The 27,283-nt window shown below is 60.7% G+C and overlaps 4 protein-coding genes across 6 annotated transcripts; 2 read left to right on the plus strand and 2 right to left on the minus strand.

The window, feature by feature from the left end:
• Window positions 1–444: 444 nt before the first annotated feature.
• On the plus strand, window positions 445–15,208 carry SEMA3B (semaphorin 3B). The gene is made up of 18 exons (XM_040995003.1): window positions 445–695; window positions 7,695–7,882; window positions 8,520–8,677; window positions 8,820–8,882; window positions 9,237–9,356; window positions 9,446–9,539; window positions 9,651–9,770; window positions 12,089–12,234; window positions 12,328–12,439; window positions 12,559–12,628; window positions 12,702–12,846; window positions 13,078–13,297; window positions 13,441–13,532; window positions 13,612–13,653; window positions 13,892–14,049; window positions 14,161–14,216; window positions 14,308–14,456; window positions 14,795–15,208. Exons 1-18 carry the CDS (start codon window positions 445–447, stop codon window positions 15,206–15,208), a joined length of 2,598 nt encoding a protein of 865 aa, XP_040850937.1.
• Window positions 15,209–15,500: 292 nt separating this feature from the next.
• LSMEM2 (leucine rich single-pass membrane protein 2) lies at window positions 15,501–19,364 on the plus strand. The gene is made up of 5 exons (XM_040995004.1): window positions 15,501–15,541; window positions 17,156–17,229; window positions 18,568–18,678; window positions 18,769–18,954; window positions 19,106–19,364. Exons 1-5 carry the CDS (start codon window positions 15,501–15,503, stop codon window positions 19,237–19,239), a joined length of 546 nt encoding a protein of 181 aa, XP_040850938.1. The 3' UTR covers window positions 19,240–19,364.
• A 256-nt stretch (window positions 19,365–19,620) lies between these two features.
• IFRD2 (interferon related developmental regulator 2) lies at window positions 19,621–24,517 on the minus strand. 2 transcript variants are annotated; one of them, XM_040994518.1, is made up of 12 exons: window positions 24,258–24,517; window positions 22,200–22,319; window positions 22,047–22,131; window positions 21,828–21,952; window positions 21,599–21,756; window positions 21,440–21,490; window positions 21,175–21,353; window positions 20,976–21,081; window positions 20,609–20,746; window positions 20,386–20,514; window positions 20,206–20,301; window positions 19,621–20,068 (listed from the first exon to the last, which is right to left on the minus strand). In XM_040994518.1, the coding sequence occupies exons 1-12, from the start codon at window positions 24,313–24,315 to the stop codon at window positions 19,988–19,990; spliced, it is 1,326 nt and encodes a 441-aa protein (XP_040850452.1). In that variant the 5' UTR covers window positions 24,316–24,517; the 3' UTR covers window positions 19,621–19,987. The 2 variants fall into 2 exon arrangements, with proteins under 2 accessions (XP_040850452.1, XP_040850453.1); XM_040994519.1 differs by lacking the exon at window positions 24,258–24,517 and adding an exon at window positions 23,485–23,670.
• Window positions 24,518–24,875: 358 nt separating this feature from the next.
• On the minus strand, window positions 24,876–27,211 carry HYAL3 (hyaluronidase 3). 2 transcript variants are annotated; one of them, XM_040994520.1, is made up of 3 exons: window positions 25,893–27,211; window positions 25,552–25,641; window positions 24,876–25,469 (listed from the first exon to the last, which is right to left on the minus strand). In XM_040994520.1, the coding sequence occupies exons 1-3, from the start codon at window positions 26,781–26,783 to the stop codon at window positions 25,194–25,196; spliced, it is 1,257 nt and encodes a 418-aa protein (XP_040850454.1). In that variant the 5' UTR covers window positions 26,784–27,211; the 3' UTR covers window positions 24,876–25,193. The 2 variants fall into 2 exon arrangements, with proteins under 2 accessions (XP_040850454.1, XP_040850455.1); XM_040994521.1 differs by lacking the exon at window positions 25,552–25,641.
• Between the last annotated feature and the right edge of the window lie 72 nt (window positions 27,212–27,283).

Raw genomic sequence — 27,283 nt, forward strand, 5'->3', positions numbered from 1 at the left:
GGTTTCCACTTGGACCGTGGGCCTTCCTCCTGCTGGGGCAGCCTTGAGACCCAGCAAGGGACTGCTTCTCTACCAGCATCATTCACTCAGCCACAAGCCCCACCTGGAGCATGACAACAGGTGCCATTCAAGGAAGGGGCTGGACTTCCGGCCTCCCAGGCACCCAGGCCCAAGACCATGACGGCTGCCATAAGTCACACAGCCAGGCTGATTTGACTGAACAGAAAGCCGGCAGGGACCTTGAGGCGTCAGAAAGGTCCCTCCCCAGGTCAGGCCCACTCCGAACCCTAGGGCAGTAACAGGCAGCCTCCCCTCGGTGTTGTCACGGGGCAGGGGTGTGGGAGGCCCGGGCCGGCCTAGTGAGCCCTAGGCCATTGATCATAATGGTGCTGGGGCTGTGAACCTGGGACCTTCCTAGGGTCTGCTGGGCCCGGGCCAGGTGCCATGACACAGGGACCAGCGAGCGAGCCAGCGGGCCCAGCCACCCGGAGGGGTTCCGACTCGCAGACCCGCGCCACCGCCTCCGGCCGCCAGGGGGCGCAGCCGTCCCGCTCGGCCCCGCCGGTCCGGTCACGGAGACTGACGTCACAGGGCCCCGCCGGAGGCCTCGGGGCACAAAAGCAGCTTTGTGCGGCGGCCGCGGCTCCGCGGCCCGAGGCCCGGGACAAAGCGGCTTGGGCCGAGGGCGGGCCGGGGTCGGCGCCGTGGAGGCGGGGAGGGAGGGGTTGGGCCGGGGACTTGGGACGACCCCGCCTCCACACACCTGCCAGTGCCCCGCGGGGGCCGTGGGGCCCCAGTCTGGCAGGAGATGAGAGGCCGGGCGCCGGTAGGAAGATGAATGTCCCCTCCGTCCCGGGTTCCTCAGTCCTTTCTGGCTACCTCTGCCTCCGAGGGCCCGCGCCCCTCCAAGGATCCCTGGTTTCCGTCTGGGGCTCAGGTCTGGACCTTGCTGTTCCCAGATGTGCAGGCGGGAGCTGTTGCGGAATGGCAATGCCCGCCCCGCAGGAAGCGGGCACCGGAGATGGTTCCTTCCGTCTGTCCTGAGGGGGGAAACCCTGCACAACAGACACCATTGAAGGCCCGGCATTGTCTGCTGGCACACCCAATGTCTCCCTCCTGGGTGGGCCGTGCAGGGCTCTAGCCAGGATTCCCCCTTGCCCCCCACTTGGCAGTGGGTCTGGGTGGGGTCTTGGCAAGCAGGGAGTCCCTGGGTACAGAGGGAGCTGGGCCCCCACCTGCCCTGGCTGGGCCCTCCTACCCAGTTCTGATTTCTAGGGTATAAGGCTCCATTGTCCCAGCCCTGGCGGGGGCGGCCTCTCAATTCTGCCTTGTCTTTGGTGGCGACTGGGAAATTCCCAGCCATGTTGGGGGTGGGGAGCAGTGACAGGCAGGAGGGATCCATTGTGCAGGTATCCTGTACCCCAACAACATGGGGTCCATGAGATTGGGTTATGGGCAAACCCCCATTGCCTGACCTGGAGGAGCAGCTGGGTGAGGATGACCATGCACGGGCTCTTTGGCTTTCTAGTCGCAGAGCACCCATCCACCCTGTCCCCACCCTTAGGCAGCTGCAGACTCTTAGCAGGACAGGCAGAGGCAAGGAGGGACCCAGGCGGTATGGGCTATTTACCGCAAATGGGAAGGACCACGAGGCCAGTCTGCTTCCTGGAGGCCCTGACCCACCTCAAATAGTTGCTCCAGCTGCTGGGGTGGTGGCAGTCTTGGTATTTTTAACCTGCTTAGGGGTTAGGGAAACAGCTGGGAAGTGAGAGAGGCCTGCAGAGGGGAGACTGTGGGGAGCCCCCAAGGGGAGGAGCCAGTTCCCCAAGCCAGATGCACACCTTGGGCAGATGCCAGGTGCAGATTAGGGAAGGGCTCTCCCCACCCAAGGTTAGCGCTGAGGTCCCCAGCTGCAGGACCCATGGAGACCTGGCAGAACTCCCCAGTGTGTTCCGGGGTAGCCTCATGGCCTCTCCCCACCAGCAAAGCTTACTCTTCTGCAGAGAATCAGTGTCTCCCCACCACACCCAGAGTGCCAGCCCCACCGAGAAAGTTGGAGAGCATGAACCCCCTTGCAGCTGCCTGGCCGCTTGCAAAGCAGGCAGATTCTGGTGGCCTGGGAGTCAGAGAGAAGCCCAGGGCAGGATCAAGATCACAGCTTCTCTTGACTGAATTCTAGGACTGGGTGCACTCCCCAAACACTGACCTGAATCCTTGCATCTCCTGCTCCAAGTAAGACCCCTCAGGGCTCTTATTCCTCTCATGAGGATTTGTGTTCCCCGAAGCCCCCATCCCTGTGTTCTCAATGAGGGAAGGCAGCCCCTGCCAGCCAGGGTGAAGCCCCAGGCAACCGGGCTATGCACATGTAGCCTGCGTGACAGCTAGTGTGTATGCCTGCCAGACCCTCCACCTTCATGTAGTCTCGGGGTGGTGGTCCCAGTGTTTAGGGGGAGCAGAGGTCAAAACCTCTGGTGAGTCCTGGGTTGCCAGGGAGGGTAGTCCCTGATGCTGCCCCACAATGGAAGACCCCCTGCCCAGCCCTACCCAAGGTTAGAACCTACTGCTGCAGGGATCAGCCAGGAAGGCAAATGGCCAAGGTAGATGTTGAATGGTGAGATGAGACCCTCGAGTGACAAGGGGAGGGGCCTGAAAAGTGAAGGATACAGCTCGAGCTAACAATTGGCAATGAAAGAGCTGATGCATCCCGGAAACAGAGCAGCTGGGGCACTGGCAGGGGCACTGGTGGGGCGCTGGCAGGGCACTGTGAATGCCTGGCTGAGGCTGCGTGCCCCCAAGCTTCTGCAAGCTCTCTGAGTCAGGGATGGGGGCAGGGTGCTGCAGGGGGCAGCCACACAGGGCCACGGCCTAGGGCAAGGGCAGAGGGTCAGGCTTCCAGCCACAGAGCAGGAGGACAGAGGGACCTCTCTGAGCAATGGCTCTCGGGAGCCCAGGCTTGGCACTTCCCCGGGCCAGGCTGGGGCTTGTGAAGTGAATGAGGCCCTCAGGGACAGAGGGGTCACCAAGCAGAGCCTTGGCGTGGAGGTCAGAGGATATAAGAAGCAGCTTCTGGAGTGGGAGCCTCGAGAGAAGCAGGCAAGAGAAAGCCCCATCCTGAGAAAGGCCCGATGAAGCTGTACCTGGGGGGGTGGGGGCGCTGTACAACTCTCCTTCATGGCCTTTCACAGGCCTGGGTGCCCTGGGATGCCCAGAGCTGAGACAGCAGCAAGAGTGAACAACTGTCACCCAGGCTGTTGCCTGTTCCACAGGACCCAAGGAGAAAAGAGAGCTGGAGGACAACAGTGGTGACAGCGTCCAGGGTCGCTCGCTATCCAACGTACCCTGCAGAGGGATGTTCATTCTTGGGCAGCCCTCACCCCTTAGCCCAACTCTGAGTGTCCTGAGCCCCTCAGTCAGCCAGCAGCAGTCCCAGGGCTCTGGGCAGCCAGTTAGGGAATGCAGGACTGAAATTCATGGTCTGCTGATGAAAATAGAGTGCAGTTGTCCTCCACTTCAACAAGCAGCATTCCTGGCACAGCCCCCTCCACACACCCCCAGGCTCCGGGGAAGGGAGAGGGAGGCCCCGCCCCCTCCAGCCTCCCTCCTCCTCACCCCACCCTGCTGGGCGATGAGGAAAACAGGAGTGAGGAGTTGTGATGTGGCTGGTGCGGGTGTGGGGGGGCTCCCTTCCCAGAGGGGCTGACCTCAGCCTGCGAGGAATGTGCAGGAGGCGGAGGGCAGGGGCGGGGCGGTGGGGGCAGGGCCACAGCCAAAGGCTCAGCTTCTTCGCTTCTTTGCCCCTCTCAGGCTCAGCTCTGCCATGGCCTTCAGAAGGCCAGGGGAGCAGGCAAGGAGGGGAAGAGCTGATCTTTCACAAAAGGTGGGCCGGGCCGGGGATCTGCTCCCTCAACCTGAAGACCAGGTTGGGAGGTAGTTGGGGCAGGGTTGGGCAAGAGGGGGGCAAATGTCCTGGAAAACTTTTCCTCTATTTATTCTTCAGGTCATGCCTGGAGATCCCTGCCTGGCTGCCCTCAGTCTCCCCACTCCCCCATCCCCATCTGTTTCCCCACCTAACTCCTGCCATGCCTGAATCCTCAGGCCAGCATGACCCATACCCATGTGGCCAGCATGGATTGGAGCCACCAGCCTTGATGGCTAAAGCAGGTGTGAGTGGGCAAGATCCCATGCTGCCCAGGCTGTGCCTTCCTCCATGGGCTGTCCCACCCCAGCCACAACACCTAGAATCCAAGCGGAATAATGCACAGGGGCAGGGCAAACTGATGATAGCGAGGCGGGGTGGGGCGGGGTGGGGGCAGGTGCCTAGCCCAACCATCCAGTTATTTCCTGGCAGGTTGACCCCATTGCTGGGCAGCTGCAGAACAAGAACCCAAGCAGGCCCCAGTCCAAGGTAGAGGCCCTGGAGGCCAGGGTGCCCCGGGGGTGAGGTCCACAGCCCCGCGGTCATCTCCACCCTTGCTCTTGACTGCCATCTTCAGAGGGTATTACTCATAGCCAGCACACTTGACCTGTGGCCAAGGAGCAGACCTGGGAGACCTGAGCAAGAGCTTCCCCTCTCTCTGAGGACTGACTGCCTTGCTCAAGAGAGGGGGCACATCTGGAGAAGGGTGGTCCAGTCCGGTCCCTTCGGCTGGGGCCTGAGTCTCAGGCTGTTGGAAAGGTGAGGGGTTCCTGGTCCTTGGTGTGAGCACAGCATTGGGAGACTGGGCAGGGAGCATTGAAACAAAGACTAGGACCCCAATCCTGAAGAAGTGGAAGCAGTGGGGGCAGATGGGGTGCAGCGGGGGTGCAGTGGGACCTCAAGGGTACTTGCTGATCTTGGCTGCCTGGGTGGAAAATTGTAAACAGCTGAGGAATTTTGTTTGCTTGCATGGGGCAAGGGGAGGCTGCCCAGGTTCCAGGCCAGAGGCAGCTGGTAGAGGAAGACCACATCCTGGAAGTCTTAGGGCTCAGGCAAGGGGGCAACCCTGCATACCCTAGTTTCCTAGTTTCTGCTTGCTAGCCAGAGCAGTCCGGAACACTAGGCTGCGAGGAGGGCAGATGGCAAGGTCTTGCTCACTGCGGATGCCAGGGTACCTGGAGAATCTCCCTCTAGCCCTACTTGTGCCTGGCTGGCTGGCTGGCACCCAGGTGATGGGCAACAGAACTGTGTGCCCTTGAAGCATCTGCCCAGCCCTGCTGACCCCGGGGGTGCTGTGCCTCTGCTTCAGGATGATGGCAAGCAGACACTTGTTGTGGGAACTGAGGAGTTGAAGTGTATCCTCAGGCCCTAGTTTGCTCACCCATATGGACTTGAGGGCCTGCCACTGTCATTGTCACCATTCAGACCCTGCAAAATAATCGCCCTCCAATACAAATAGGGGTATCCACCAAGACCCCTGCCCCCCCACAACTGAAGTGCTAAAGCCCAGTGTAAAATCAGGCACCTGGCTCTGGGTTTGGTAGGGGCAATTCCTCTCACCTCCCACTTAGGCAGAGCCACACAAGATGCCCTCCACTCAACAGGGAAGCAGCACCCCTCTTCCAGGATGGTGACCTGATCAGGGGAGACTCATGCCCTGCTGCAAAAGCCAGACTGGCCAGGCCTCCTGTGTCTGTGCCTACCTGGCTGTCCTCCAAATTGTTCCCCAGGCAGCTGAAGTGCTAAGTTGACCCAAATGCTGAGGAAGGATAGGGGTTGGGGTCCTGAGGCTCTCCAGTTGAGAAACCCCCTCTCCCACCCTCAGGCTTTCCCCTCCCAGTGGCTCCTGGGAACCAAGGTGTCAGCTGAGCTCCCCATTTGCCATGCCCCAGCTCAGGAAAGCCAGGTCAGGCGCTCGAGTCAACGGGTGCCCCCTTCCCATCGCATTCCCCATAGGCGGTGTACACAGCCACCTGAAGCTGGGGGATGTCCTTGTCGCTGCTGCTTGCTTTGGCTTGACTAGCAACCGCTGCCCCCCACCCCCAGACCCACGTGAGGGCACTCTTCCACCTTGAGGCCCGATCTGGGAGGGTCGTCTCGCCCCACCCCTTGCTGGTGCCCATTCCAGCCCGCTGCTGTCTCCAGCCGGTCCCGGCTGCCTGCCCAGTCACCCGATCCGCCCTGCAAACTTTACGGCAGGGCAGGCACGGGCGGCGGCGCGTGTGGGGCGGTGGCAAGCCTGGTGGGGGCAGGAGCTGCTCCTTAAAGGAGCCGTAGGAGGGTGCCCTATGGCCCCTAGGCTTCAACCCCTTCCCGGGGTGTGAGGGGGCTGGGAGGGGAGGAGCCTGCCGGAGGTGTGGAAAGCAGCGTGTCACTTGGCAGACTCGCACAGACCAGGAAGAGACAGCCTGCGGCAAGTGTATCCGGTGGGCAGGAGGGAGGCTGGGGTCCTGGGGCAGGGTGGAGGGAGTCTGGGCACCAAGGACTGGGCAGCAGTGTGTGTTGGAAGAGGCATCTGGGACTGCCCCCAGCGACTGCGGCTCTGACCTCATCCTTTCTTGGAACCTTGCCCCACCCCCAGAGCCCCTCACCCAGGCACCTGCCCAGACAGCTCCCTGGGAGGGAAGGTGGACATGGCAGCCCCCATGTGAGAGATCTAGGAGGGGGGTGTCTGGTCATAGGGTGGGGGACACAAAAAGAGGAAGATGACAGGGGCAGGAGTAGAGGGAGAGGTTGGGGAGACTGAGGACGCCCCCAGGATTGGGGTTAGTGAAGGCAACCTCTCCTGCCTGACTCCTGGGGCCTGACCTCACTGCTTTTCTGTGGACCCCCAGGTGCCGCTTCCACCCCCTTAGGGCACACAGGCTACTGGATCTGGCTTAGGAATAGCTCTGAGTCAAGAGGAGGCAGCAGCAGAGGCACCTGCCCAACCCAGGAGCCCAGCAGCCCTGTGGCACCCAGGCAGCAGTGCCTAACTGGGTTAAGAATAGGTCCCCTGGGGTCCCGGGCAGGGACTGATGTTGCAGCTGGGATTGCTCCTTCACATGCCCACACAGGCATGCACACACACACGTGGCATGCACACATAGCACACATGTATAGATGCATATATGATGTGAAGGAATCTCACTCAACACATGTGTGACATGAGATACCCCATGTTAGCACATAGACATCCATGCATGCACACACATTCAGAGACACACTGACAGGCCCCCACTAGGCGGCAGCCCCTAGGAATACCTCCATGGCCCTCTGTGGGTGCATGGCCACCTCCACAGGCCTGGCTCTGGGTCGACTCTCCTCCCGTCACCCTCTTGAGATGGGCTTGTTTTGCTCATTGCACTTGGCGTTCTCTGGAGTGACCTCACCCATAGGACTGGACTCCTTGTTGGCACTCGGCCTCTTCCCATTTGGGGACCTTGACTGGGTCTGCCAGAATCGCTCAACCCCCAGTCCCAGGCTGGCACAGTGTGGGCACACAGGGTCTGTGAATGAATGAATGTGAGTGTGTGCAGGGGAGGGGAGGGGAGGCGGTTAAGGAAGGAGGTGACGTGGTAGCAGAGCAGACACTGCCAGCACAGGGTGACCCTGAGGGTGTGCCCAGCGTGGGTGTGTCTGTGATTGTGGCCAGGCGGGGCACCCTCAGAGGGGAGGGCTCCCTCGGAAGTGGAATGCGACCCCCCAGCCTTTCGCCCCCACCCGGGGGCTGTAATCTGATCCCTGGGGACTCCCCCCGTAAGTCTCCCGCCCTCACTGCTGGCTCCTTTTCTTTCAGATCCCAGGGCAGAGTCCAGGGCAACTCAAGGCTCCTCCACACACACCCGCTGAACCCTGAGCGCCCTGAGCTGACGGGGCTGAGGCGGGCTGAGGCCGCCGCCATGATCCTGGGGCTGGCTCTACTCTGGGCAGCCGGGCTGGGAGGGGCTGTCCCCAGCCCCCCACGTCTTCGACTCTCCTTCGAAGGTAGGTGCACCTGGCAGGCAGGGGGGCTCAGCGCAGGAGGCAGGAGAGGCGGGCATGGAAGGGGCTCATTGGGGTGTGTAGCTCTGTGTCTGTAGGATTGGGGAACTCTCCAGCTAACCTCAGCCTCTCTGCCCACATTTCCTCACACTTTCCCAAGAAGAGTCTCATCTCCATTTCCATAGCAATAGAATGCCCTGTCTCTCTACCCAGCCAGGCCTGGCATCTTGGGCAGGGCAGTGTGGAAGTCTCACTCCTGCCCCCTCATCCCCAGCAGTGGCTTGGGGTAGGTGAGCCCGGGCCTGGGACTGCCAGTCCACCTTTCCGATCCCGGGTCCTGGCTAGTTCTACATGCCTAGCTCTCCTAGAACCTTGGTATCCACTGGTTTCCCAGTGCACACACTCAGACAAGATCTCACTTGTCCAAACAAGCTGTTCAACCTGCTTTCCCCTTCCTGGGGGGCCGCACTGCCCACCCTGATTGCTCTGTACCAAGCATCCTTGTGGGCCTATCCGGGTGTATAAATGCATATGTGTGAGGGTCAGGCAACCCTTAGTCCCCAGGCAGACAGCCAGTCAGGCCCCAGGGAGGGTTTTGGCATGGCTGGCGCATCCTTAGAGAGGTGTGCCCACCCCACAGAGCTGCAGACCTGGCATGGCCTCCGGACCTTCCGTCTGGAGCGGACCTGCTGCTATGAAGCCTTGCTGCTGGATGAGGAGCGCGGGCGCCTGTTCGTGGGTGCTGAGAACCATGTGGCCTCGCTCAACCTGGACAACATCAGCAAGCGGGCCAAGAAGGTGGCCGGGTCCCCAGGCTCAGGGAGGGAGTCCCAGGAGCCCATCTCTGGCTGTCTGCAGAGGTCTGGGAGCAATGGGTCCCCCTGTGTAAAAAGTAGGAACAGCCCAGATCTGACCCACAATCCCCCCAACCTTCCTGCAGCTGGCCTGGCCAGCCCCTGTTGAATGGCGAGAAGAGTGCAACTGGGCTGGGAAGGACATTGGCGTGAGTACTGGCTGTCTCCCCAGCCCTGGGCATGGGGTGGGAGTGGGGAGGTCAGCCCCAGAGCCCAGGGACAGGGCAGGACTGGACAGAGGCCTGCCTCTTCCAGCTGGGGCGAGGGCAGCAAGGGCAAAGGCGCTAAGGTTCCGAGGTGGTGAGTCAGGGTGGGGGCTGAGTCACAGGGGGCTTCGCAGGCCCCTGCGTCCTCGTGCACGCTCTATGGCGGTTGCACTGGTCACTGGAGCTCATGAAGAGTATCCCCTGGACGGCACAGAGAGGAGGCAGGCAGGGAATGGTGCTGGCAAGCCAGGGCCTCTTCTGGCAGCCTCACGGTGCCAGCTCCTGCCTGCCCACTAGACGGAGTGCATGAACTTCGTGAAGTTGCTGCATACCTACAACCGCACCCACCTTTTGGCCTGTGGTACAGGAGCCTTCCACCCTACCTGTGCTTTTGTGGAGGTGGGCCACCGGCCTGAGGTGAGACCAGCTCTGGGTGAGGAGAGGGGCTGGGGGTTGGGGAGAGGGTGAACAAGGGCCTAGCAGGAACAGTTGTCCCGGCTTCCCAGGAGCCCATGCTGCGGCTGGACCTGCGCAGACTTGAGGATGGCAAGGGGAAGAGCCCTTATGATCCCAGGCATCGGGCTGCCTCCGTGCTGGTGGGTGAGTCCAGCAGCCGGGCATCTGCACAACTCCTGGTCCCCTTTAGTCAGAACTTAGTGATGCCCCCCGGAGCCCTGGGTGGTTGGCTGAGCAGCCCTGGCTTGCCCGCAGGAGAGGAGCTGTACTCAGGTGTGGCAGCAGACCTCATGGGCCGGGACTTCACCATCTTTCGAAGCCTAGGCCAGCGTCCGAGTCTCCGAACAGAGCCGCACGACTCCCGCTGGCTCAATGGTGAGAAGGGGGCGGGGGAGGCTGGGGTGCCAAGCAGTAGAGAGAATGGGAGAAGGGAGATCTCACCAGTGACCCAGCAAAAGCAGGACTGACATCAGGCACAGGTGTCAGCACAGTGTGGTCAGTGCCCGCTCTTTCACAACAAATGTGTAATGAGACTGATCCTGACGGATAGGCCAGTGAGGGGAGAGATGCCTGGGGTCAGGAGGTGGAGGAAGGAGCTGCTCTGGGATGGGAGGTAACAGCTCATTCCCGGAGCCCTGGAGAGCCCTGTGCTGAACTGAGAGCAGTGCAGTGCAGGCTGCAGGGCCACCAGACCCATGGGACACCAGTTAGGGCCACCTGTGTTCTCGGGGCGCCAGAAGCTTCTCTCTTTTTAAATATTTTAGAGTCTCTGACTTTTTTTTTTTTTTAAGATTTATTTGTTTTATTGCAAAGACACGTTTATGGAGCAAAGGAGAGACAGATCCTCCATCCACTGGTTCACTCCCCAAATGGCCGTAATAGCCAGAGCTGAGCTGATCTGAAGCCAGGAGCTTCTTCCAGGTCTTCCACACGGGTGCAGGGTCCCAAGGCTTTGGGCTGTCCTCGACTGCTTTCCCAGGCCACAAGCAGGGAACTGGATGGGAAGCGTAGAGCCAGGATACAAACTGGTGCCCGTATAGGATTCTGGCAGATTCACAGCAAGGATCTAGTCACTAGACTATCACGCCAGGCCCAAGGAATAGTCTATTTTAAAAAATATGATTTGTTTTGAGGTAATGTACTCTTTAAAGTGAAACATTGATTTGAAAGATGGAGCTGCAGAGAGTCAAAGGCAGAGAGAGAGATCTTCTAGCCATGATTCACTCCCCAAATGACCAGAAGCACCAAGACTGCACTAGGCCAAAGCCAGAAGTCAGGAACTTCTCAGTCTCCAGTATGGGGGCTGGGAACCAAGCACTTGGGCCATCTTCTGCTACTTTCCCAGGTGCGTTAGCAGGGAGCTAGATTGGAAGTCCAGCAGTTGGGTCTTGAATCAGCACCCGTTGGTGCTACAGGAAGTGGCTGGATCTGCTATGCTGCAGGGATAACCAGAGATAATGCACCTTTAAAAAAATATTTTATTTTTATTGAAAGGTCAGATATACAGAGAGGAGGAGAGACAGAGAGAAAGATCTTCCATCTATTGACTCACTCCCCAAGTAGCCATAATGGTTGGAGCTGAGCCAATCTGAAGCCAGGAGCCTGGAGCCTCTTCTGGGTCTCCCACGCTGGTACAGGATTCCAAAGCTTTGGGTTGTTCTCATCTGCTTTCCCAGACCACAAGCAGGGAGCTGCATGGGAAGTGGGGCTTCCAGGATTAGAACCAGTGCCCATATGGCATCCTGGTTTGTGCAAGATGAGAACTTTAGCCTTTAGGCCACAGGACTGGGCCCAGATAATATACTGTCAATTTACATTATAGCCAAGACTTATTGGCTCTGCTAAATAAAGAGTTTAACAAAAAGTGGAAAGACAATAATCCCGTAGGAAAATAGGCATGAGCTATGCACAGTAGTCAAAGGAAAATATGTTGAACTTCTACTTATATAAAGTAAATTTAAAAACAGTCATAAAATCGGGTCCGTTGGCGTGGCCTAGCAGCTAAAGTCCTTGCCTTGAATGCGCTGGGATCCCATATGGGCGCCGGTTCTGATCCCGGTGGCTCCACTTCCCATCCAGCTCCCTGCTTGTGGCCTGGGAAAGCAGTCGAGGACGGCCCAAAGCTTTGGGATCCTTCACTCCTGTGGGAGACCTGGAGGAAGTTCCTGGTTTCAGATCAGCACAGCACCAGCCGTTGCAGTCACTTGGGGAATGAACCATCGTTTGGAAGATCTTCCTCTCTATTTCTCCTCCTCTCTGTATACCTGACTTTGTAATAAAAATAAATAAATATTTTAAAAAATAGCCACAAAATCATTAAAACTATTAGTAGGGGAGTAGCGTCTTCTAACAGCAGAGATCCATGGGAGGCTCCGAACCCAAGCGGGGCGTATTTAGCTCTGCTAGGGGAGAAGATTCACAAATGCAGGTTAAGCCCAACAGCCCTCTTTCCAATCGGAGGGAAGGAGGGAGGGAGTGTGTGTGTGTGTGTCTCTGTGTGTGTTAGGTGCATGCCCAGATAGCCGTGGTCTCTGCTGCCCCCTCGTGGCTGCTTATTACCTCGCAGGCCACAGTCGAGATGCGGTCCGTGCTCGGGGCCGCACGCGGCTGGGCGAGTGGGGACCGTTCGTAGCGCCACCTGGTGGGAGGAAATGGGCATGACTATCTGACTCCTTGCATCGTGTTGCGGCCAGAGCCCAAATTTGTGAAGGTCTTTTGGATCCCGGAGAGCGAGAACCCGGATGACGACAAAATCTACTTCTTCTTCCGTGAGTTGGCAGTGGAGGCGGCACCAGCCCTAGGACGGCTGTCCGTGTCCCGCGTTGGCCAGATCTGCAGGGTGAGGCGTCCCTGGGCCATTCCTGGCAGCCTACCCCCAGATCCCTCCCCAAGGGGTGGGGTTGTCTCGTGCTCACTCCCTCTCCCCCTGCAGAATGACGTGGGTGGCCAGCGCAGCCTGGTCAACAAGTGGACGACGTTCCTGAAGGCGCGACTCGTGTGCTCGGTGCCTGGCGTCGAGGGTGACACCCACTTCGACCACCTGCGTGAGTGCCTGGCATGCGGGCTGGGTGTGTGTGGGAGGTGTAGGTGCAGAGAGCCCGGAGGGGCACCCCACCGGGGCTGTGTGTGCGCGCTGGCCAGCCCACCTGCCTCCCTCCCGCAGAGGACGTGTTCCTGCTGACCTCGCGCGACCGCCGGACCCCGCTGCTCTACGCAGTCTTCTCCACATCCAGGTGAGGGGCGGCAGGTAGGGGACACCGCCAGGGCGCACGGGGCGCGCTGACCCTGTTTCTATTTGGGTGGCAGTGGTGTCTTCCAGGGCTCAGCAGTGTGTGCCTACAGCATGGACGACGTGCGCCGGGCCTTCCTGGGGCCCTTTGCACACAAGGAGGGGCCCACACACCAGTGGGTGTCCTACCAGGGTCGCGTTCCCTACCCTCGACCAGGCATGGTGCGTAGCTGCTAGCTGTGGGGCTTTCCTCCTTTTGCTCTGCATCGGGGTAATGTCACCACCACTGGGTCCGACTTCTTGGAGCAAAGCAGGCTTGGTTCTGTCTCCAGGCTTCAGGGCAGGGCTCCAGCCCCTTCCCCACTCCGTTCATGGAGGCCTCAGGTATGGGTGTCCATCTAGCCCTCACACCTCTTTCCCTGCTGTGTGTGTCCCTCTTTCTGCCCTCGCCAGTGCCCCAGCAAGACCTTTGGCACCTTCGGGTCCACCAAGGAGTTCCCTGATGATGTCATCCAGTTTGCCCGGAACCACCCCCTCATGTACAACTCGGTGCTGCCCATCGGAGGACGCCCTCTTTTCCTGCAAGTGGGCGCAGGATACACCTTCACTCAAATTGTGGCCGACCGCGTGGCAGCGGCAGATGGCCACTACGATGTCCTCTTCGTGGGTACAGGTCAGTGTCCTGCCACAGCACCCCCTGAGGCCCTGGCCAGGCTCGCCAGGTGGCTGTGCATCGTGCCCCGTATACTACACACTCGCTGCTGTCCACCGGAGCGAGGGGCACCCAGCCAGGGCTGCCTTCCTCTCACCCTGCAGACACAGGCACGGTGCTGAAGGTGATCATCCTGCCCAAGGGCAGCCGGCCCAGCGCCGAGGGGCTGCTTCTGGAGGAGCTGCATGTGTTTGAGGTGAGGCCTCCCCGTCTACAGGCACCCCACAGCCCCCATCCCATAAAGCCGTGACTCCAGAGTGCCTCCTCCCACTCAGGACTCGGCCGCTGTCACCAGCATGCAAATCTCCTCCAAAAGGGTGAGTGAGCAGCACACCCTTTTGGTGGAAAGGGAGGCGGGGTGCACAAACTGGAGCCCCAGGCCCAGTCCGCCCTTGCTCACTGCGTTAAGTCCCTTGGCATGGGGGTGAGTGTAGGGGTGAGTAGGCGCTGCCTATGCTAGTCTGGGTGGCCTGAGTCCTCAGGGTTCCTGAATGAGGGGAAGCAGGCGCGGGGCTGCCCGCCATCGGCCAGCCTGCAGCCCCTCGTGCCCCCCAGCACCAGCTGTACGTGGCCTCGCGGAGCGCGGTGGCCCAGATAGCGCTGCACCGCTGCGCTGCCCACGGCCGCGCCTGCGCCGAATGCTGTCTGGCGCGGGACCCATACTGCGCCTGGGACGGGGCTGCGTGCACGCGCTTCCAGCCCAGTGCCAAGAGGTGGGCGGGGTTGGGGTGGGGGGTTGGGGATCGGGTGCCGGGAAGGACACCCAGGGGCTGTGGCTGTTGGAGCTGGGAGAAGGGCTCACTGGGGTGCCACTGTCCCTGCAGGCGGTTCAGAAGACAAGATGTAAGGAATGGAGACCCCAGTGTGCTGTGCTCGGGGGGTGAGTACCCTGTGTGGCCCCCATTCTCTGTCCCTGAGACTGCGCCATCTTCCCCTGCCATGTCTGAGTGTGAGGTTGTCCTCGTTCCAAGACTTGTCATCGTCGTCACGGCCCACGCTGCTGGAGCGGAAGGTGTTTGGCGTAGAAGGTAGCAGCGCCTTTCTGGAGTGCGAGCCCCGCTCGCTGCAGGCACGCATGGAGTGGACGTTCCAGCGCGCAGGCCAGGTGGCCCACACCCAGGTGAGACTCCTTGGCCGGCCCTGCCGCTGCCTCCCACCCCCTCTGGCTGCGCCCTAGTCTGCCTAGTGGGTCCTTTAGGCCGCACCCCATGTCTAGGTCAAGTCCAGCTCCATGGGACTTCAGGCAGCCGGCTCCCCACCTGCCCCATCCCCTCTGGCTCCTTCTCACGGGTTCCTGACCCGGCCCCCTCCCGGTATTCCATGGAACCCGGCCTTCACTTGCCACCAGCTTCCACACACTCCGCCTGGAACGCCCCCAGCTCCCAAGAACCCCTGGCTCCTCCCCTCCCCGGCCCGCCCTCCGGCCCTCACGCCGGCCCCACGCCTCCCGCCCCGCAGGTGCAGCCGGAGGAGCGCGTCCACCTGACCGCGCAGGGGCTGCTGCTGCGCGCGCTGCGGCGCGGGGACTCGGGCGTCTACGTGTGCGCCGCCGTCGAGCAGGGCTTTTCGCAGCCGCTGCGGCGAGTGGCGCTGCACGTGCTGAGCGCTGCGCAGGCCGAACGCCTGGCGCGGGCCGAGGAAGGGCCACCGGCCGCGGCGCTGCCCGGCCCCAAACTCTGGTACCGGGATTTCTTGCAGCTGGTGGAGCCGGGCGGCGGCGGCGGGGGCGGCGCCAGCTCCCTGCGCATGTGCCGGCCGCAGCCCCCAGCGCCCGCGGCGGCCTCGACGGCGCGCAGGAAGGGCCGCAACCGGCGGACGCACGACCCCGAGCCGCGCGCCGAGCGCGGGCCGCGCAGCGCGGCGCACTGGTGACCCGGCGGCTGCTCGTTGGAGACCAGGCAGGAGGCGACGGCGGGAGAGGGGGCAGACAGACCCTGGGACAGACGGAGGGTTGGGGCCGGGTCCGCGGGGGTTCCCTGGCCGGTGGAGACGCCAACCGACAGGCCCTGGCTGAGGGGCAGCTGCGCCGGCTTATTTATTAACAGGATAACCCTTGAATGTAGCCTCAGAGAGGGCAGCCCCGGCCGGGCGCAGGATCCGGCCCGGAAGGAAGGGGCGCAGAAACGGGGCTCCCGAACAAGGAGTGGGGCTGGGAAGGTGCCCGATGACCTCCGTTGGGGAGGGCTGCCCGTCCTCGGGCAATGAGTAGAAAGCAAGCTGTGAACAGGCTGGGTGCGGTACCGGGTGGGGTGGGGGAGGCAGGCCGACTGTACTAAAGCAAAGCAATAAACATGTTATCGCTTGCGGTTGCAAGGCCGGCAGACGACCACTCGCTCTAGCCCGTGCTGTGTGGTGCCGGTCGCTTCCCAGCAGTCTCAGGGCCTGTTTGACCTGTCCGAGGTTGCGTGGTGGGGACTGACAGTGCTTTCAGCTCGGCTGAGTGGGTTCCGTGGGGAATATGGCCTTGCACCGTGCACCAAGGCTGTGTAGAGAAAGCAAACTGGCAGCGTGGGGCATTGAATGACAGAGCTCTCTGCGGGGGTGCCACCTGAGCTGAAAGGCAGCAGGGGGCCAGCGCCCGTGGTTCGGGGCCAAAACATTCCGAGGAGTCAAAAGTCAGCCTGCCCAGCGGCCTTGGGATGTGCGGGGAGGTGGTGCGGGCGGGTGGGCTGGAGGCAGGGAGTTGTAGGAGGCAGAGCTTCCCCTGGCGGGAGTCGGCCCCAGGAGAGAGGGGGCGCAGGTGGGCCTTACTCCCTGCTAGGGTCGGAGTTGTGCATCCTGACTCCAGGTGATTTGCGTGTTGTTGTGGAAGGGGGTGGGGAGAACAAACCAGCTTGGGGCCGAGTGCCAGCACCTGGGGTTGAATATCTGTTCTCAGCGGCCTCCGCTAGGGAGGTGGCAGTGTGCCTGTGTTACAGATGAGCAGACTGAGGCCCAGCAGGGCCAGTTCTTTACCTAAGGCGGTCAGCTTAGCAGTACCACACTGGCCAGCTCAGGGGCCATGTGTACATGTTGTTTTGTGGGGCTCTTGGAACCAGTATCTCTCCCCCCTTTTTTAAAGATCTACTTTTAATTTATTTGAAAGGCAGAGTTTAAAGAGGAGGTGAGGCAGAGAGAGAATCTTCCATCTGCCGGTTCACTCCCCAAAAGGCCACAATGGCCAGGGCTGGGTCAGTCCAAAGCCAGGAGTCCAGAGCTGCTTCCAGGTTTCCCACATGGATGCAGGGGCCCAGACACTTGGGCCACCTTCTGTTGCTTTCCCAGGCGCATTAATAGGGAGCTAGATGGAAAATAGAGCATCTGAGACTCAAACTGGCGCCCAGATGGGATGCTGTCACTGCAGGTGAAAGGTTCGCATGCTATGCCACAACACCAGCCCTAGAATCCTTGTATTGTTAAGGCACTGGGCCCTGGCTGCCTGTCACCTCCAACCCCTGATGCCAAGCAGTTACACGGTGATAGATGGGCATGGGTCACATGTTTCTGGGAGGAGAGATGAATGAGCAGACAGAGGCGTGGCGGAGTATGGGGCAGGCTGAGCCCAAGCTGGCTGTGTGGCTGGGTGGCTGAGACCTCTGTGTATGGGGAAGCAAGGCTCCCCAGGAGGGCCCCTGGGCATGTAGACTGGCAGAGGCTTTGGCTGGGATTCCATCGCCAGAAGACGGAATCCGGCCTGGCCCATGCAGATCACTCCCCCTTGCCATGGCTGGGAGCTGCCCCTCTAAATATAGCCCCGTGGGTTGAACTCGGGCCTATTTTGGGCACAGGCTGGGAGGCGGCGGCCAGGCCCGGGGAGGAGCCGTAGCTGCCTTTGTCCAGCCCTGCTACTCTTGGCCATCCTCTGCTGCCCCCCGACTGCCCACTGCTTGCCATGCCTGAGGAGACCCAAGAAGGTAGGAGAGCGCGACCGTGAGGGAGGCCAGGATCTCAGTCCTGTGACCCTGCGGGACACAGATCCTGTGTCCGACTGTGTTCACTGCGGTGAGAAGTCATTAATTCCCGTGTCCGACTGCAGTGTGCGCATGGAAGAGGAGCATGCCACGCGTGCACTCCTGCCCACTTCAGGGTTTGTCCCTCTGCTGAGCCCAGCAAGGACCACAGCAAGCTGCCCCGTTAGGGGTAGGTAGGTCAGCTGTAAGCTGTGCCCGAGTAGGTGTGGGCATCTGCCTGCTGCCTGGCTGCCTTAGCCTTCCTCAGGGGAGAAAAGGAACGGCTTGGGGTGGGCATTGATTTCAGGGAAAAGGTGGGCACCTGACCAGCAGCGACTTCTGGCTTTCTCCAGCTTTGGCCTGAACACCCCCCAAGTGGCTAAGACTTGGAGGGGTGTCCCTTGGTCTGGTTCCCACTCAGCTTATAAATCTGCCACATCTGAGAAGTGCTGTGGCCCAGAAGGGCCAGGGCAGTTGGCATCCAGGAAGCTGCAAGTCAAGTGCCAGGACGGGGTATGGCCAGGGGCTCCCTGGTCCCAGCATGCGGCCCAGCTCGGTGCGGCAGGCTGGCCAGCTCCCTTGCATCTCGTGTTCTCTAGTCTACACTACAAGAGAGGGGTTGGGCCCCCCGGCAGCAGGGAGTGTGTACCCCTTGAGGTCTGAACACCACTGTTTTTTCCCTGTAACAGGCTACACAGTGGATTTACAAAGTGTGGACAAGTATAGTAATGTGTGTGGAGGATTTTCCCTGTGTGAGCCTGGCCGTGAGGGCCGAGTCCCAGCCCTCAGAGCAGGCCAGCTGCAGTGCCAGAGCCATCCCTGCCTTACTCTGGAGGTGGCTGCCCACTTTATTAGTTTGTCTAGTTTCCAAGTGGGCATCTGGAGCTCTTCTTGGGCCATGATTTAAAAAAAAAAAAAAATCCAGTAACAGCCAGAAGAAAATGTACTTGAATACTGAGACAGCACAAACACTTCAGTGAGCCTAAAGATAAAATCACAAGGAAAGTACAGAGTCCAGACAGACACACACGTCAGAATCTGCTGGCAGACACCTGAGCCAACCAATGAGAGGCCATGTCTAGCCTCTCAAATGAGCACACATGCCCCCTGTCAAATATTGTCAGTGGGGATGCCTGTGGCTTACAGGGTCTCCAGTCTTCTACTCGTCATTCCTCCATCAGTTTTAGGGGGTCGTAGAGCCAGATGCCCTTCTGTTCTAGTCCATTCTCCCCAGTCCCTGCTGCCTGAGGCGACTGGGGGATGAGCTGTAGCAGCTCCATCAGCCTCACGCTGCCTCTGCAGACGCTGTGGCAGCAGAGCCAAGCCAGAGAAGCAGGGGGCCGCTGGCTCTCAACCACGTGCAAGAAGTGCGCCTGCACCAGGTGGAGTCCATCAGTGACCTGCACGGTGGAGGTGAGGGGGCACGGTGTGGGATGGGTGTACGGGAGGCAGGGAGGAAACAGGTGCACCTGCTCCCGCCCTCACGTCCTGTCCATCACACAGGTTCCCTGCACCCCTACCTGACTGACGAGGCCCAACCTTGGAACGAGTTGCTGGGCGTCCTGCCCCCATCACTATGTGCCCAGGCTGGCTGTGGCCCTGTGCACAGCCGTGGGGGCTTCCTGCTGCTGCTGGCATTGCTGATCCTCACCTGCCTGGCACTCGCCATTGTGGCTGTCTACCTGAGCGGTAAGAACCTGGGGTGGGTACCTGGGACGAGGCACTGGGGACCAGTGGAGCAGCTGCAGGCGTGGGTGGGTTGGGGTCCCTGCTGCTGCTGGGTTGGGTGGGGGAGGCAGCCTGAAGTTGCAGAGCCCGACTCCCACCTGCCCATTCCCAGTGCTACAGAGTGAATCCCTGCGTGTCCTGGGACACACGCTGCGAACCCAGGAGGAGACGCTCCTGAGGCTCCGCCTGGCCAGCCTCAGCCAGCTGCGGAGGCTCAACTCCAGCGAGGCCAGAGCTCCCAGCTGAGCACGATGGGACCTGCATTCTAGGGGCGTGTGTCTGCGGGGAGGACCGAGGGACCACTGGCAGGCGTCTGCTGCCGTCAGCACTAACTGTTTGGCATCCTCGGGGGAGTTTTGTACAGGAGCCTGAGCTGACCACACAGATAGATGCCTGCTTCCCCTTGACCACTTCACATCAAGCCTAGCTAAGCTTTGTGGTGCCAAGGTCCTGCTGTGGGTAGCCCAAGGTCAGAGGACAGTGGGTTCTAAAGTCTAGAAATAGCTGCCCTCCTGGCAGCCCCCTACTCTGCCCGGCCTCCCAGCAGGGACCTGGGAAACACCTGAGAGACTGGGGAGACCCTCGGATGGTGAGGGTGGGTTGGTAAAAATGCACAGGAGCACAGAAGCTGAGCATTATTTTATTCATCTCCAATCATCTTTAAACACCAGTGCACCAAGCCAACCCAGGTAGCTTTGCCCCCGCACCTGCTGGCACCGCCCCCCAAGGGAGTAGGTCTCCATGGGGAGCAAGGCTTGACAAGGATAGGGTCCCCATAGCCCTCCTGAGGCCAGGCAGGAGGCAGCCACAGGGCTGAAGCCAGGGACAGAGGGTCATGGTCCCAGGTGTCCTGATCTTCAGCCACCCACCCTGTGTCTGTTTTTGGTTCTGTCATTAAAAAAATAAAGTGACAATCGCTGGCAGAGGCCAGCTGCTGCTGTGTTCTGTTAAAAATACAGGCAAGGGCACGCACAAGCCTCCCGCTGGTCCCGCCTCACAGGATGTCTGCTCGCTTGTCCCGCACACGGCTGCGAGCCTTGGTCCGGGCTTTGAAGGCGGCGGCGTTGTACAGGTGCTGGGCAGGACACAGGACAACGGGCTGGTGAGCTGGGCGGGGGGCCAGCCCAGGCCCCTCTCCAGCCCCCTTGCATGACTCCAGGCCTCCTAGGGTAGGGGTGGAGGGAAGGGCAGAGGTGCCTGGAGATGCCAAACCTTTTCAAAGCGGGAGATTTTGCAGGCTTTCAGGGCGGCGGCATCCAGCACCAGCACAGGGCCCAGGCCAAAGATGTCCCGTAGCAGCTCGTTGTTCTGAGGACAGAGTAGAGAGCTCAGGGCCTGTCCCGAGCCATTCAGCTGGGCGCCCCAACCCCGCCACCCCGGGACTGTTCCCACCTGGAGGTGGTGGTGCATGCCCGAGCCCAGCACATCCTTGAAGGAGGTGTAGGTGCGGTGCCGGGCCCAGCTGTCCACGTAGAGCACCTCCATGCCGAAGCGGACCGTCTGTTCCTCGCATTCACCGCCCTGCCGGGGGAGAGGGACCCGCAGGCCGGGATTGGCTGCTGCGCTTGGGGTGGCACTGGCTGGAGGGCACACCCCGCTCACACTCAAGACACACCTCCACGTAGTGCAGCACGGCACGGAAGATGGAGCGCTGGCGCCGGCGGTCAGCCTTGGCACGGAACTTGTTGCTGTCGGTGGCCAGGGTGCGCAGGGCACTGCACAGGGCCTCCATGTCCTCATATACAAAGTCCTCCTGCAGGGACCGGTGGGAGGGGCATGGCAGGGACTGAGCACTGCTGGCTGCCAGCAAGGGGCGTCCAAACCCTTTCTTCTGCTGGGAGCCCTACCCTTTTCTGCCTGGTCCCTCTCAAGTCCTCCTCCAATCAACCTGGACACCTCTACTGCCATCCCTTTCTGTGGCAGCCCCTGCTTCCAGTCTGGGCTAGGCAGTGCTCCCGCAGGTACAAGCCCATCCCTGGTACCTCAAGGTCTCGGGCGAGCTCGAAGAGCAGCGCGATGGTCTCTCCAGCAGCGATCCGCAGGTTCACATTCTCGCTGGACAAGAGCTGGGGCAGCCGGGGCAGCTGCCTAGGGAGGGGACAGGCTGAACTCCATGCTGGGGTAGGGACCACATTGGTACCCCCACACCCCACCCCTGCCACCGTGAATAGCCATCTCTACCTGCTGAGGATGCGGCTGATGTGGGCACTGGGGCAGATGGTAAGCAGCAATGCCCAGGCCTGCAGGGCAGCACACAGCACACCATGCAGGCTGATGGGTGCCATGTGAGCTGCGGGGCTTGCTGGGCCACAGGGTCGGCTAAAAACAGCCTCTAGGCAGGCAAGGCAAGAGGTCAGGTCCTGGGGGCACAGGAGAAAAAGCGAGGGGTTCAGGGGGAGAGCTAGGTGCCAAAGTGCTCTCCCACCTGTGCTTAAAGGCCACTCACCTGGACATCGGCAGCAGCCACATAGCAGCCCAAGCCGAGAGCCGAAGCACACTATTGGGGGGAGGACAGAGCCGGTAAGGGGTGAGCAGATGGAAGCCATGCCCCACGTGGCGCTGGGGAATCTGGTGGGGGAATGTTCTTGGGGCACCAGACACTCACGTGGAGGCGGGCGGCAGGGCTGGCTGTGCACTCACTGAGCACGGCCTGGAGCAGGGGCCGCAGGCTGCGGAAGAGCTCCTCGCCCTTGGATCCGGGGCCCAGCTGTACACAGAGCAGGCCCAGCACGGCAGCAGCCAGGGCCTGCTCCTCGCCCTTCCCTGCGGGAGGCCTGCCAGTCAGCGAGGGCCAGTGCCTGCCCAGCCTAGGTCCCCACGCACCCCGGCCTGACCTTTCTTGAGGCACTTTTCCAGGGCATCTGCTAGGGTGAAACAACATTCCAGAAGCAAGTCGGGGAGCAGGCGGGATGCCAGGGCCAGGCGCAGGTTCTCCAGCGCTGCTTGCCGGGTCTTGGCACTGAGGGTCAAGGGAGGGGTCAGGAGAGGCCAGCCCTCCCTGGGTCACACTGGGCGGCCACAGGCTGTGCAGGGAGCCAGGGGACAGAGGGTACCTCTTGTCTGTGAGGCCGTCCACATACTCCTTGAGCTTCTCTTCAAGGTCTTCCTGCTGGCCCTGCTCATCCACGCCGTCGCCCCCTACAAGGGCGGCAGGTCAGCGCAGCCCTCACCCACCCTGCCCTTGGTTCCACTTGCCCCACTCTCACCAAGGCTGTCTTCTGCGGTGGCGCTGAGAAGGCTGGGGCACTCGCTGGTGGTACTGCGGGCCTCACTAGCCGCCTCATCGTCACTGGACCCCGAGTCGGCCTGGGCACTGCTACGGGCGCCTGGGGAGGACCATACAGCGTGCATGACATAGCACGTGCTATGCCATACTTCATAATGTCATCCACACTTGCATTTCATATCATTCGGCACTGCACAAGGTCCCTTCCACACACACCTTTGCCCATACAAAATTTTTTTTAAATGATTTTTATTGCAAAATCAGACACACACACACACACACACACACACATGTATATATATATATATAGAGAGAAAGACAGAAAGGTAGATCTTCCATCCATTGAGTTACTCCCCAAAAGGCTGCAATGGCCAGAGCTGAGCCAATCCAAAGCCAGGAGCCCGGAGTCTGTTTTGGATCTCCTACATGGGTACAGCGTCCCAAGGCTTTGGGACGTCTTCAACCGCCTTCACAAGCCACAAGCAGAGAGCTGGATGGGAAGCGGGGCTGCCAGGATTAGAACTGGTGCCCATATGGGAATCCTGGCGCAATCAAGGCAAGGACTTTTGCTGCTAGGCTACTGCTCCAGGCTCGCCCACACACATTTCAAACTTCCTCTCTGTAACTCCTTTCAATAAATTAAACTGGGGGGCTAGGACCTGGCGCTGTAGCCTAGTGGCTAAAGTCGAAGCCTTGCATGTGCTGGGATCCCATGTCCTGGCTGCCCCACTTCTATTCCAGCTCCCTACTTGTGAACAGGGGAAGCAGTGTAGGATGACCCAAGGCCTTTGCGTGGGAGACCCAAAGGAAGCTCCTGACTCCTGGCTTTGGATTGGCTTGACTCCAGCTGTTGCAGCCACTTGGGAAGTGAATCAGCGGATGGAAAATCTTTGTTTCTCCCTCTCTGTAAATCTGCAGGCATTGTCGTCTACGGCCATACCACCCTGAACGCACCTGATCTCTGCAAATCTGCCTTCCCACCCCCCAAAAATAAATCAATCCAAAAAAAGGGAACCCTACAGCTTTCTCCTGACCTTCCTGATACACAGGCTCCCCCGAACCCTGGGAAGGGTCCCCGAAACAGGAAGAACATGGGTAGAGCCCCCTGTGGGTTTGGTCCAGGGCCAAGGCTGGCCTGGCAAAGGACACGGCTGTGTGGACGGGTCCTTCGGATGAGGCCAGCCCCACGTCTTGGGAAGCGCTGACACTCTGCCTGCAGAACAAAGTGCAGCCCACAGGCTGGCCTCTGCTCACCCGTCTCTCACCTTGCCAAAGCAGCCCAGCCCCACTCCGCTGTCCGCTCATGCCAGGCCTTTGCACAACTCGCAGTCTGTGCGACGATCACCACCTCATCCGACTCAGCAGACGCTCTTCCCCAGGGACTCTCGGGTTCCCAAGCGTTGCCCTGACACATTCCCCAGAACTGTCACTACCCTAATGAGGTATTTCCCTCACCCAGGCCCAGTAGTACGACGGCTGGGTTGAAGCCATGTCTGGCAGGCACCCCAACCTTGCCCAAGTAAACATATGTGTTTACGGCACCAGGACCAGGGTCTGGCCGAAGCTGATAAGCCAGTCCCTAGGACCAACTCAGGTCTCCAGGTACTCGGCCACCCTGCGAGGTCAGGGCCAGGCCCAAGGCTCCAGTCCTAAGCTTCCTAACCGCTCCTTGGCTTCCTTCCTTCTTTTCCTTCCGTTCCTTCTCTGGAGCCGGCCAAGCAAAGGCTCCACCAACTTCCGTGATCAAGTAACCACAGCTGGGCAAGATGAGCGGTTCCCTGTTACGTCCACTCCAGCAGGCAGCTGGAGTGGAGGTGCGACGGGGGAAACCGAGGCCCGGAAGCGCAGGTCAGGTCACTGCTGGGAGCGCGCTCAAGTTGGGCGCACACGTGGCCGCTGCCTGCTGGGGCACGTGCTGGTCTCCGCAGAGTTCTGGGAGACTGCGCCAGCCCTGCGAGAGGAGCTTCGGGGACACCAACGGGGACCCAGCGAGGGTCCCAGCTCGCCGCTCGCCAACAGCCCGTCGCCCCCTACTCACCTCCTCCACGGCGCTGGCCGCCCTTGCGGGGCGTGTTGCCCTTACGGGCGCGGGGCATTCCGGGAGCCGGACGTGGAGGGCGCAGGGAGCGCGAGGTCAGGGACCCGGCGGGCGAGGGTTCCAGACCAGCCAGACGCCGGCCCGTGGGCTGCGCTCAGACTTGAGCAGACGACCAGAGCCACACGCCGCGCGCGCCACCATCTTCATGAGGCGCCCCGCCCCGCCACAGGGGTCGCCGGGAAGGCGAGTTCTCTGCCATGCGGTTCAGAACCATTACCACGCGGCCAAAACTACCATTCCCAAGGGCCTGCGCGCCCCGGTTACTTCTGCTGCCTGCCACTGAGAACCACGGGAATTGTAGTTTACTCTCGAGACCCATCAACCACTTACGCTTTGGCTGAACTATGCACCCACAATGCCTTGCGTGCCCACCTCCTCCCCTCCACTCCGCGACTTGCACCTGGGCGCCAGGTGCCGATGTTAACTAGAAATTATCCTGCTCAGGTGAGGAATCCTCAAGGCGAGGCAAACTGCTGGACAAGGTCCGAGGTCCAGGGACACCTGGGTCTGGGGATCATGGAAGCTTGGAGGAACAGAGGGAAAGCCAGACTTTGGCAGTGAAAGACAAAATCACTTTATGATGAAAGCAGGGTACAGACAGCAGCTTTCCCCTTCACACACCTCAGCCAAGACCAACTGTCTAAGGGGGCCCATCTGCTCCCGGACCCGGGGGAGTGCAGGAACGCAGCCTGGAGCTGGCTGCAGCCCTGGCGTCAGAAGAGCTCAGAGGGTCTCCTGATTTTGTGCACATCCCCCCCGCCCCTGCCCAGGGGTGTGTGCTCAGGAGGATGACCTCGCAAGATGGGGACAGAATGCCACCAGGACTGGACAAGCTGGAGCAGAGGCCAGATGGGGCAGGGGCAGGGATGCCCAGCTTTATGCTGCATCTTCAGGTGCAGAACTAAGGCTGGGTTCCTGGCAGGTTGGGCCAGCCCAGCCCCAGTAACAGTGGCATCTGAAGGGATCCCAAGCCCCATGGCTGCCATCAGGCTCCAGGTGCAGAAAAGCTTCTGTCTGTCCTGGGTCCCTCCGGGCGCAGCGCCCATGACCATGGCACCTCTGGCGGCTACACATCATGGCTGCCCTGGTCACATTGATCACATAGGGGCCCAGGGTGCCCACCAGGTAGTCATGGAGACGCCAGCACTCCTCCTGAGAAGGGAAGGGAATGTGTCAGCATACCTGTGGCTGGGCCCGCTCCACCCAACCTGGCACCTTGGAGGGCGGTGAGCACCTTGGAGCTGGAGAGGCTCAAGTCACCCCAGAGCACCACGCCGGCCGCTCCCAGGGCTGCGCTCACACCAAGGGTCTGCACAAGGTCGTCCTGGAGGCAGAGAATGGCTGAGCTAGGGCAGGGCCCACATCTACCTTCTAGAACATTCTTCTGGCCCCCATGTCCTAAACAATTGGCTTCTTTAAGATCTTCACAGGCTAAGCCTTGCCTCCCTTTCTAGGGCAGAGCCAACCCCCTCAGCATCCCTGCACCAGGACCACCCTTTACAAACCCCAGGGAAGGAGGAGAGCGTTCCAGGCCTTCAGACCCAGACCTCAACCTCCCCTGGGATTCCCACTTACCTGGACTAGGAACCTTCTAGAACGCCGGTATGTGAGGCGGGCATAGGCCAAGACAGGTAGGGGGTGTGGGTGCCCTACCAGGGCCCTGCGGAAGGCCTCCTCCAGGCGATGCCGGACAAAGGTCTGCCGGTGAACAGGTGGCAGTCGGGGTGGGAGGTAGATGCTAGGGAAGAGGGCACTGGAGGCCGCCCAGAGCCAGTGCAGCTGAGTGTTGCGGGCGATGGTGGCTGCATGGCAGTGGCCTGTGTAGTTGGCAACCTTACCCTGCCAGCCATTACCACAGCCCGGGTAGCGATAGAAGCCCCAGAGCCCTTGGGGCCGCAGTGCCTGGCCCAGCTGCAGTGTGTCCTCCATCAGTGCACGGGCCGCCTGCTCAAATCCGGTACGGGCCTTGTGGAGTTGCTCTTGAGGGTCCTGGTCAGGGAACGCCTGCTGAGCCCAAGCCCAGGATGCCTCCTGGTAGGCGCGGCGGCAGCCAAAGTTCCCAGTCCAGAGTGGATACCATTCCTCCCAGTCCAGCACCGCCAGACCAGTGAAGCCAGGTCTTAGGCTGTGGCGGATCTGGGAGGCAGCTTGCAACAGGTGGTGCTCAAGGGGCACAGCTTGGGGGATGCCCCCGTTATGAGCTGTACCCCTGGGCCCCAGGTAGGGATACAGGCCAAACTGGTTCTTGTAGAAAATGGTGATGTTCTGCCCACGGAAGTGCTGGCCCCAATTGGCTATGATGCCCAGGGCACCAAGTGGCAGCCTCACCCCATGGCGGGCCTCACAGTGTGCCGAAGGCACATTCCACAGCACAGAGAAGGCACGCTCAGGGGCTTGCAAGGGTCGGCCATACCCCAGGCACATGGCCACCCCCAGCACCAGGGCCAGGCCTAGCCACATGGTCATGCCCCGGGGACAGAAACCTGTGGGGGTAGAGAGAGGGTATGAGCTTAGAGTCCAAGGCTGTATACGTAGCTTTCCACCTAGGCCTAGGTAGCACCCCTGTGGCTGCCATCTGTCAAGGCATGGTGTGGCCTGTCACCTCTCCTCGCAGCTCTCATAGTCCTCTTCTTCCTTCTGCCCAGAGTATTCAGCTCCTCTCCCCTTGCTAGCCTGGCCCAGTTCCTCTGCAGTCTCTGCCCTTCCCGTCCTGGCACAAAGCCACCCTCCCTGCCTGCCTGCTTTGCCTGTCCATCCCTGGGCTCCAGACTTCACCTGTCTGTTCCCCACTACCTGTTCCCAGTTCAGGGCCCAATACCCAGTGGGAGTTCAGGGGAGGTCAGGAGTGGAGAGGAAGAGCAGCCACTTGCTAAAGGACACAAGTCCCCCACGGGTGGCCCCAGGGCCAAGCTGGGTCTACAGAGCTGAGGGATCTAACAAGTGAGGGTGGGGTCAACAAAAAACCG

This window comes from Ochotona curzoniae, unplaced genomic scaffold (assembly GCF_017591425.1).
Source record: "Ochotona curzoniae isolate NIBS_2020 unplaced genomic scaffold, NIBS_Ocur_1.0 contig_908, whole genome shotgun sequence".
Lineage (NCBI taxonomy): Eukaryota > Metazoa > Chordata > Mammalia > Lagomorpha > Ochotonidae > Ochotona > Ochotona curzoniae.

What these genes read in the sequence shown, in the direction of transcription:
- SEMA3B (XM_040995003.1), top strand. Translation starts at nt 445, where the DNA reads ATGACACAGGGACCAGCGAGCGAGCCAGCGGGCCCAGCCACCCGGAGG. An exon ending in CGACTCCCGCTGGCTCAATG is followed by an intron (nt 9,771 to 12,088) that starts GTGAGAAGGGGG and finishes TGTTGCGGCCAG; the next exon opens with AGCCCAAATTTGTGAAGGTC. An exon ending in AGGAGCTGCATGTGTTTGAG is followed by an intron (nt 13,533 to 13,611) that starts GTGAGGCCTCCC and finishes CCTCCCACTCAG; the next exon opens with GACTCGGCCGCTGTCACCAG.
- LSMEM2 (XM_040995004.1), top strand. Translation starts at nt 15,501, where the DNA reads ATGACCTCCGTTGGGGAGGGCTGCCCGTCCTCGGGCAATGA. An exon ending in TGCCCGTCCTCGGGCAATGA is followed by an intron (nt 15,542 to 17,155) that starts GTAGAAAGCAAG and finishes GCCTTTGTCCAG; the next exon opens with CCCTGCTACTCTTGGCCATC. An exon ending in TGTGGCTGTCTACCTGAGCG is followed by an intron (nt 18,955 to 19,105) that starts GTAAGAACCTGG and finishes GCCCATTCCCAG; the next exon opens with TGCTACAGAGTGAATCCCTG.
- IFRD2 (XM_040994518.1), bottom strand. Translation starts at nt 24,315, where the DNA reads ATGCCCCGCGCCCGTAAGGGCAACACGCCCCGCAAGGGCGGCCAGCGC. An exon ending in GGAAAAGTGCCTCAAGAAAG is followed by an intron (nt 21,757 to 21,827) that starts GTCAGGCCGGGG and finishes GGCCTCCCGCAG; the next exon opens with GGAAGGGCGAGGAGCAGGCC. An exon ending in GCCCTGCCGCCCGCCTCCAC is followed by an intron (nt 21,491 to 21,598) that starts GTGAGTGTCTGG and finishes TCCCCCCAATAG; the next exon opens with TGTGCTTCGGCTCTCGGCTT.
- HYAL3 (XM_040994520.1), bottom strand. Translation starts at nt 26,783, where the DNA reads ATGACCATGTGGCTAGGCCTGGCCCTGGTGCTGGGGGTGGCCATGTGC. An exon ending in CTAGAAGGTTCCTAGTCCAG is followed by an intron (nt 25,642 to 25,892) that starts GTAAGTGGGAAT and finishes CTCTGCCTCCAG; the next exon opens with GACGACCTTGTGCAGACCCT. An exon ending in TGAGCCTCTCCAGCTCCAAG is followed by an intron (nt 25,470 to 25,551) that starts GTGCTCACCGCC and finishes TTCCCTTCTCAG; the next exon opens with GAGGAGTGCTGGCGTCTCCA.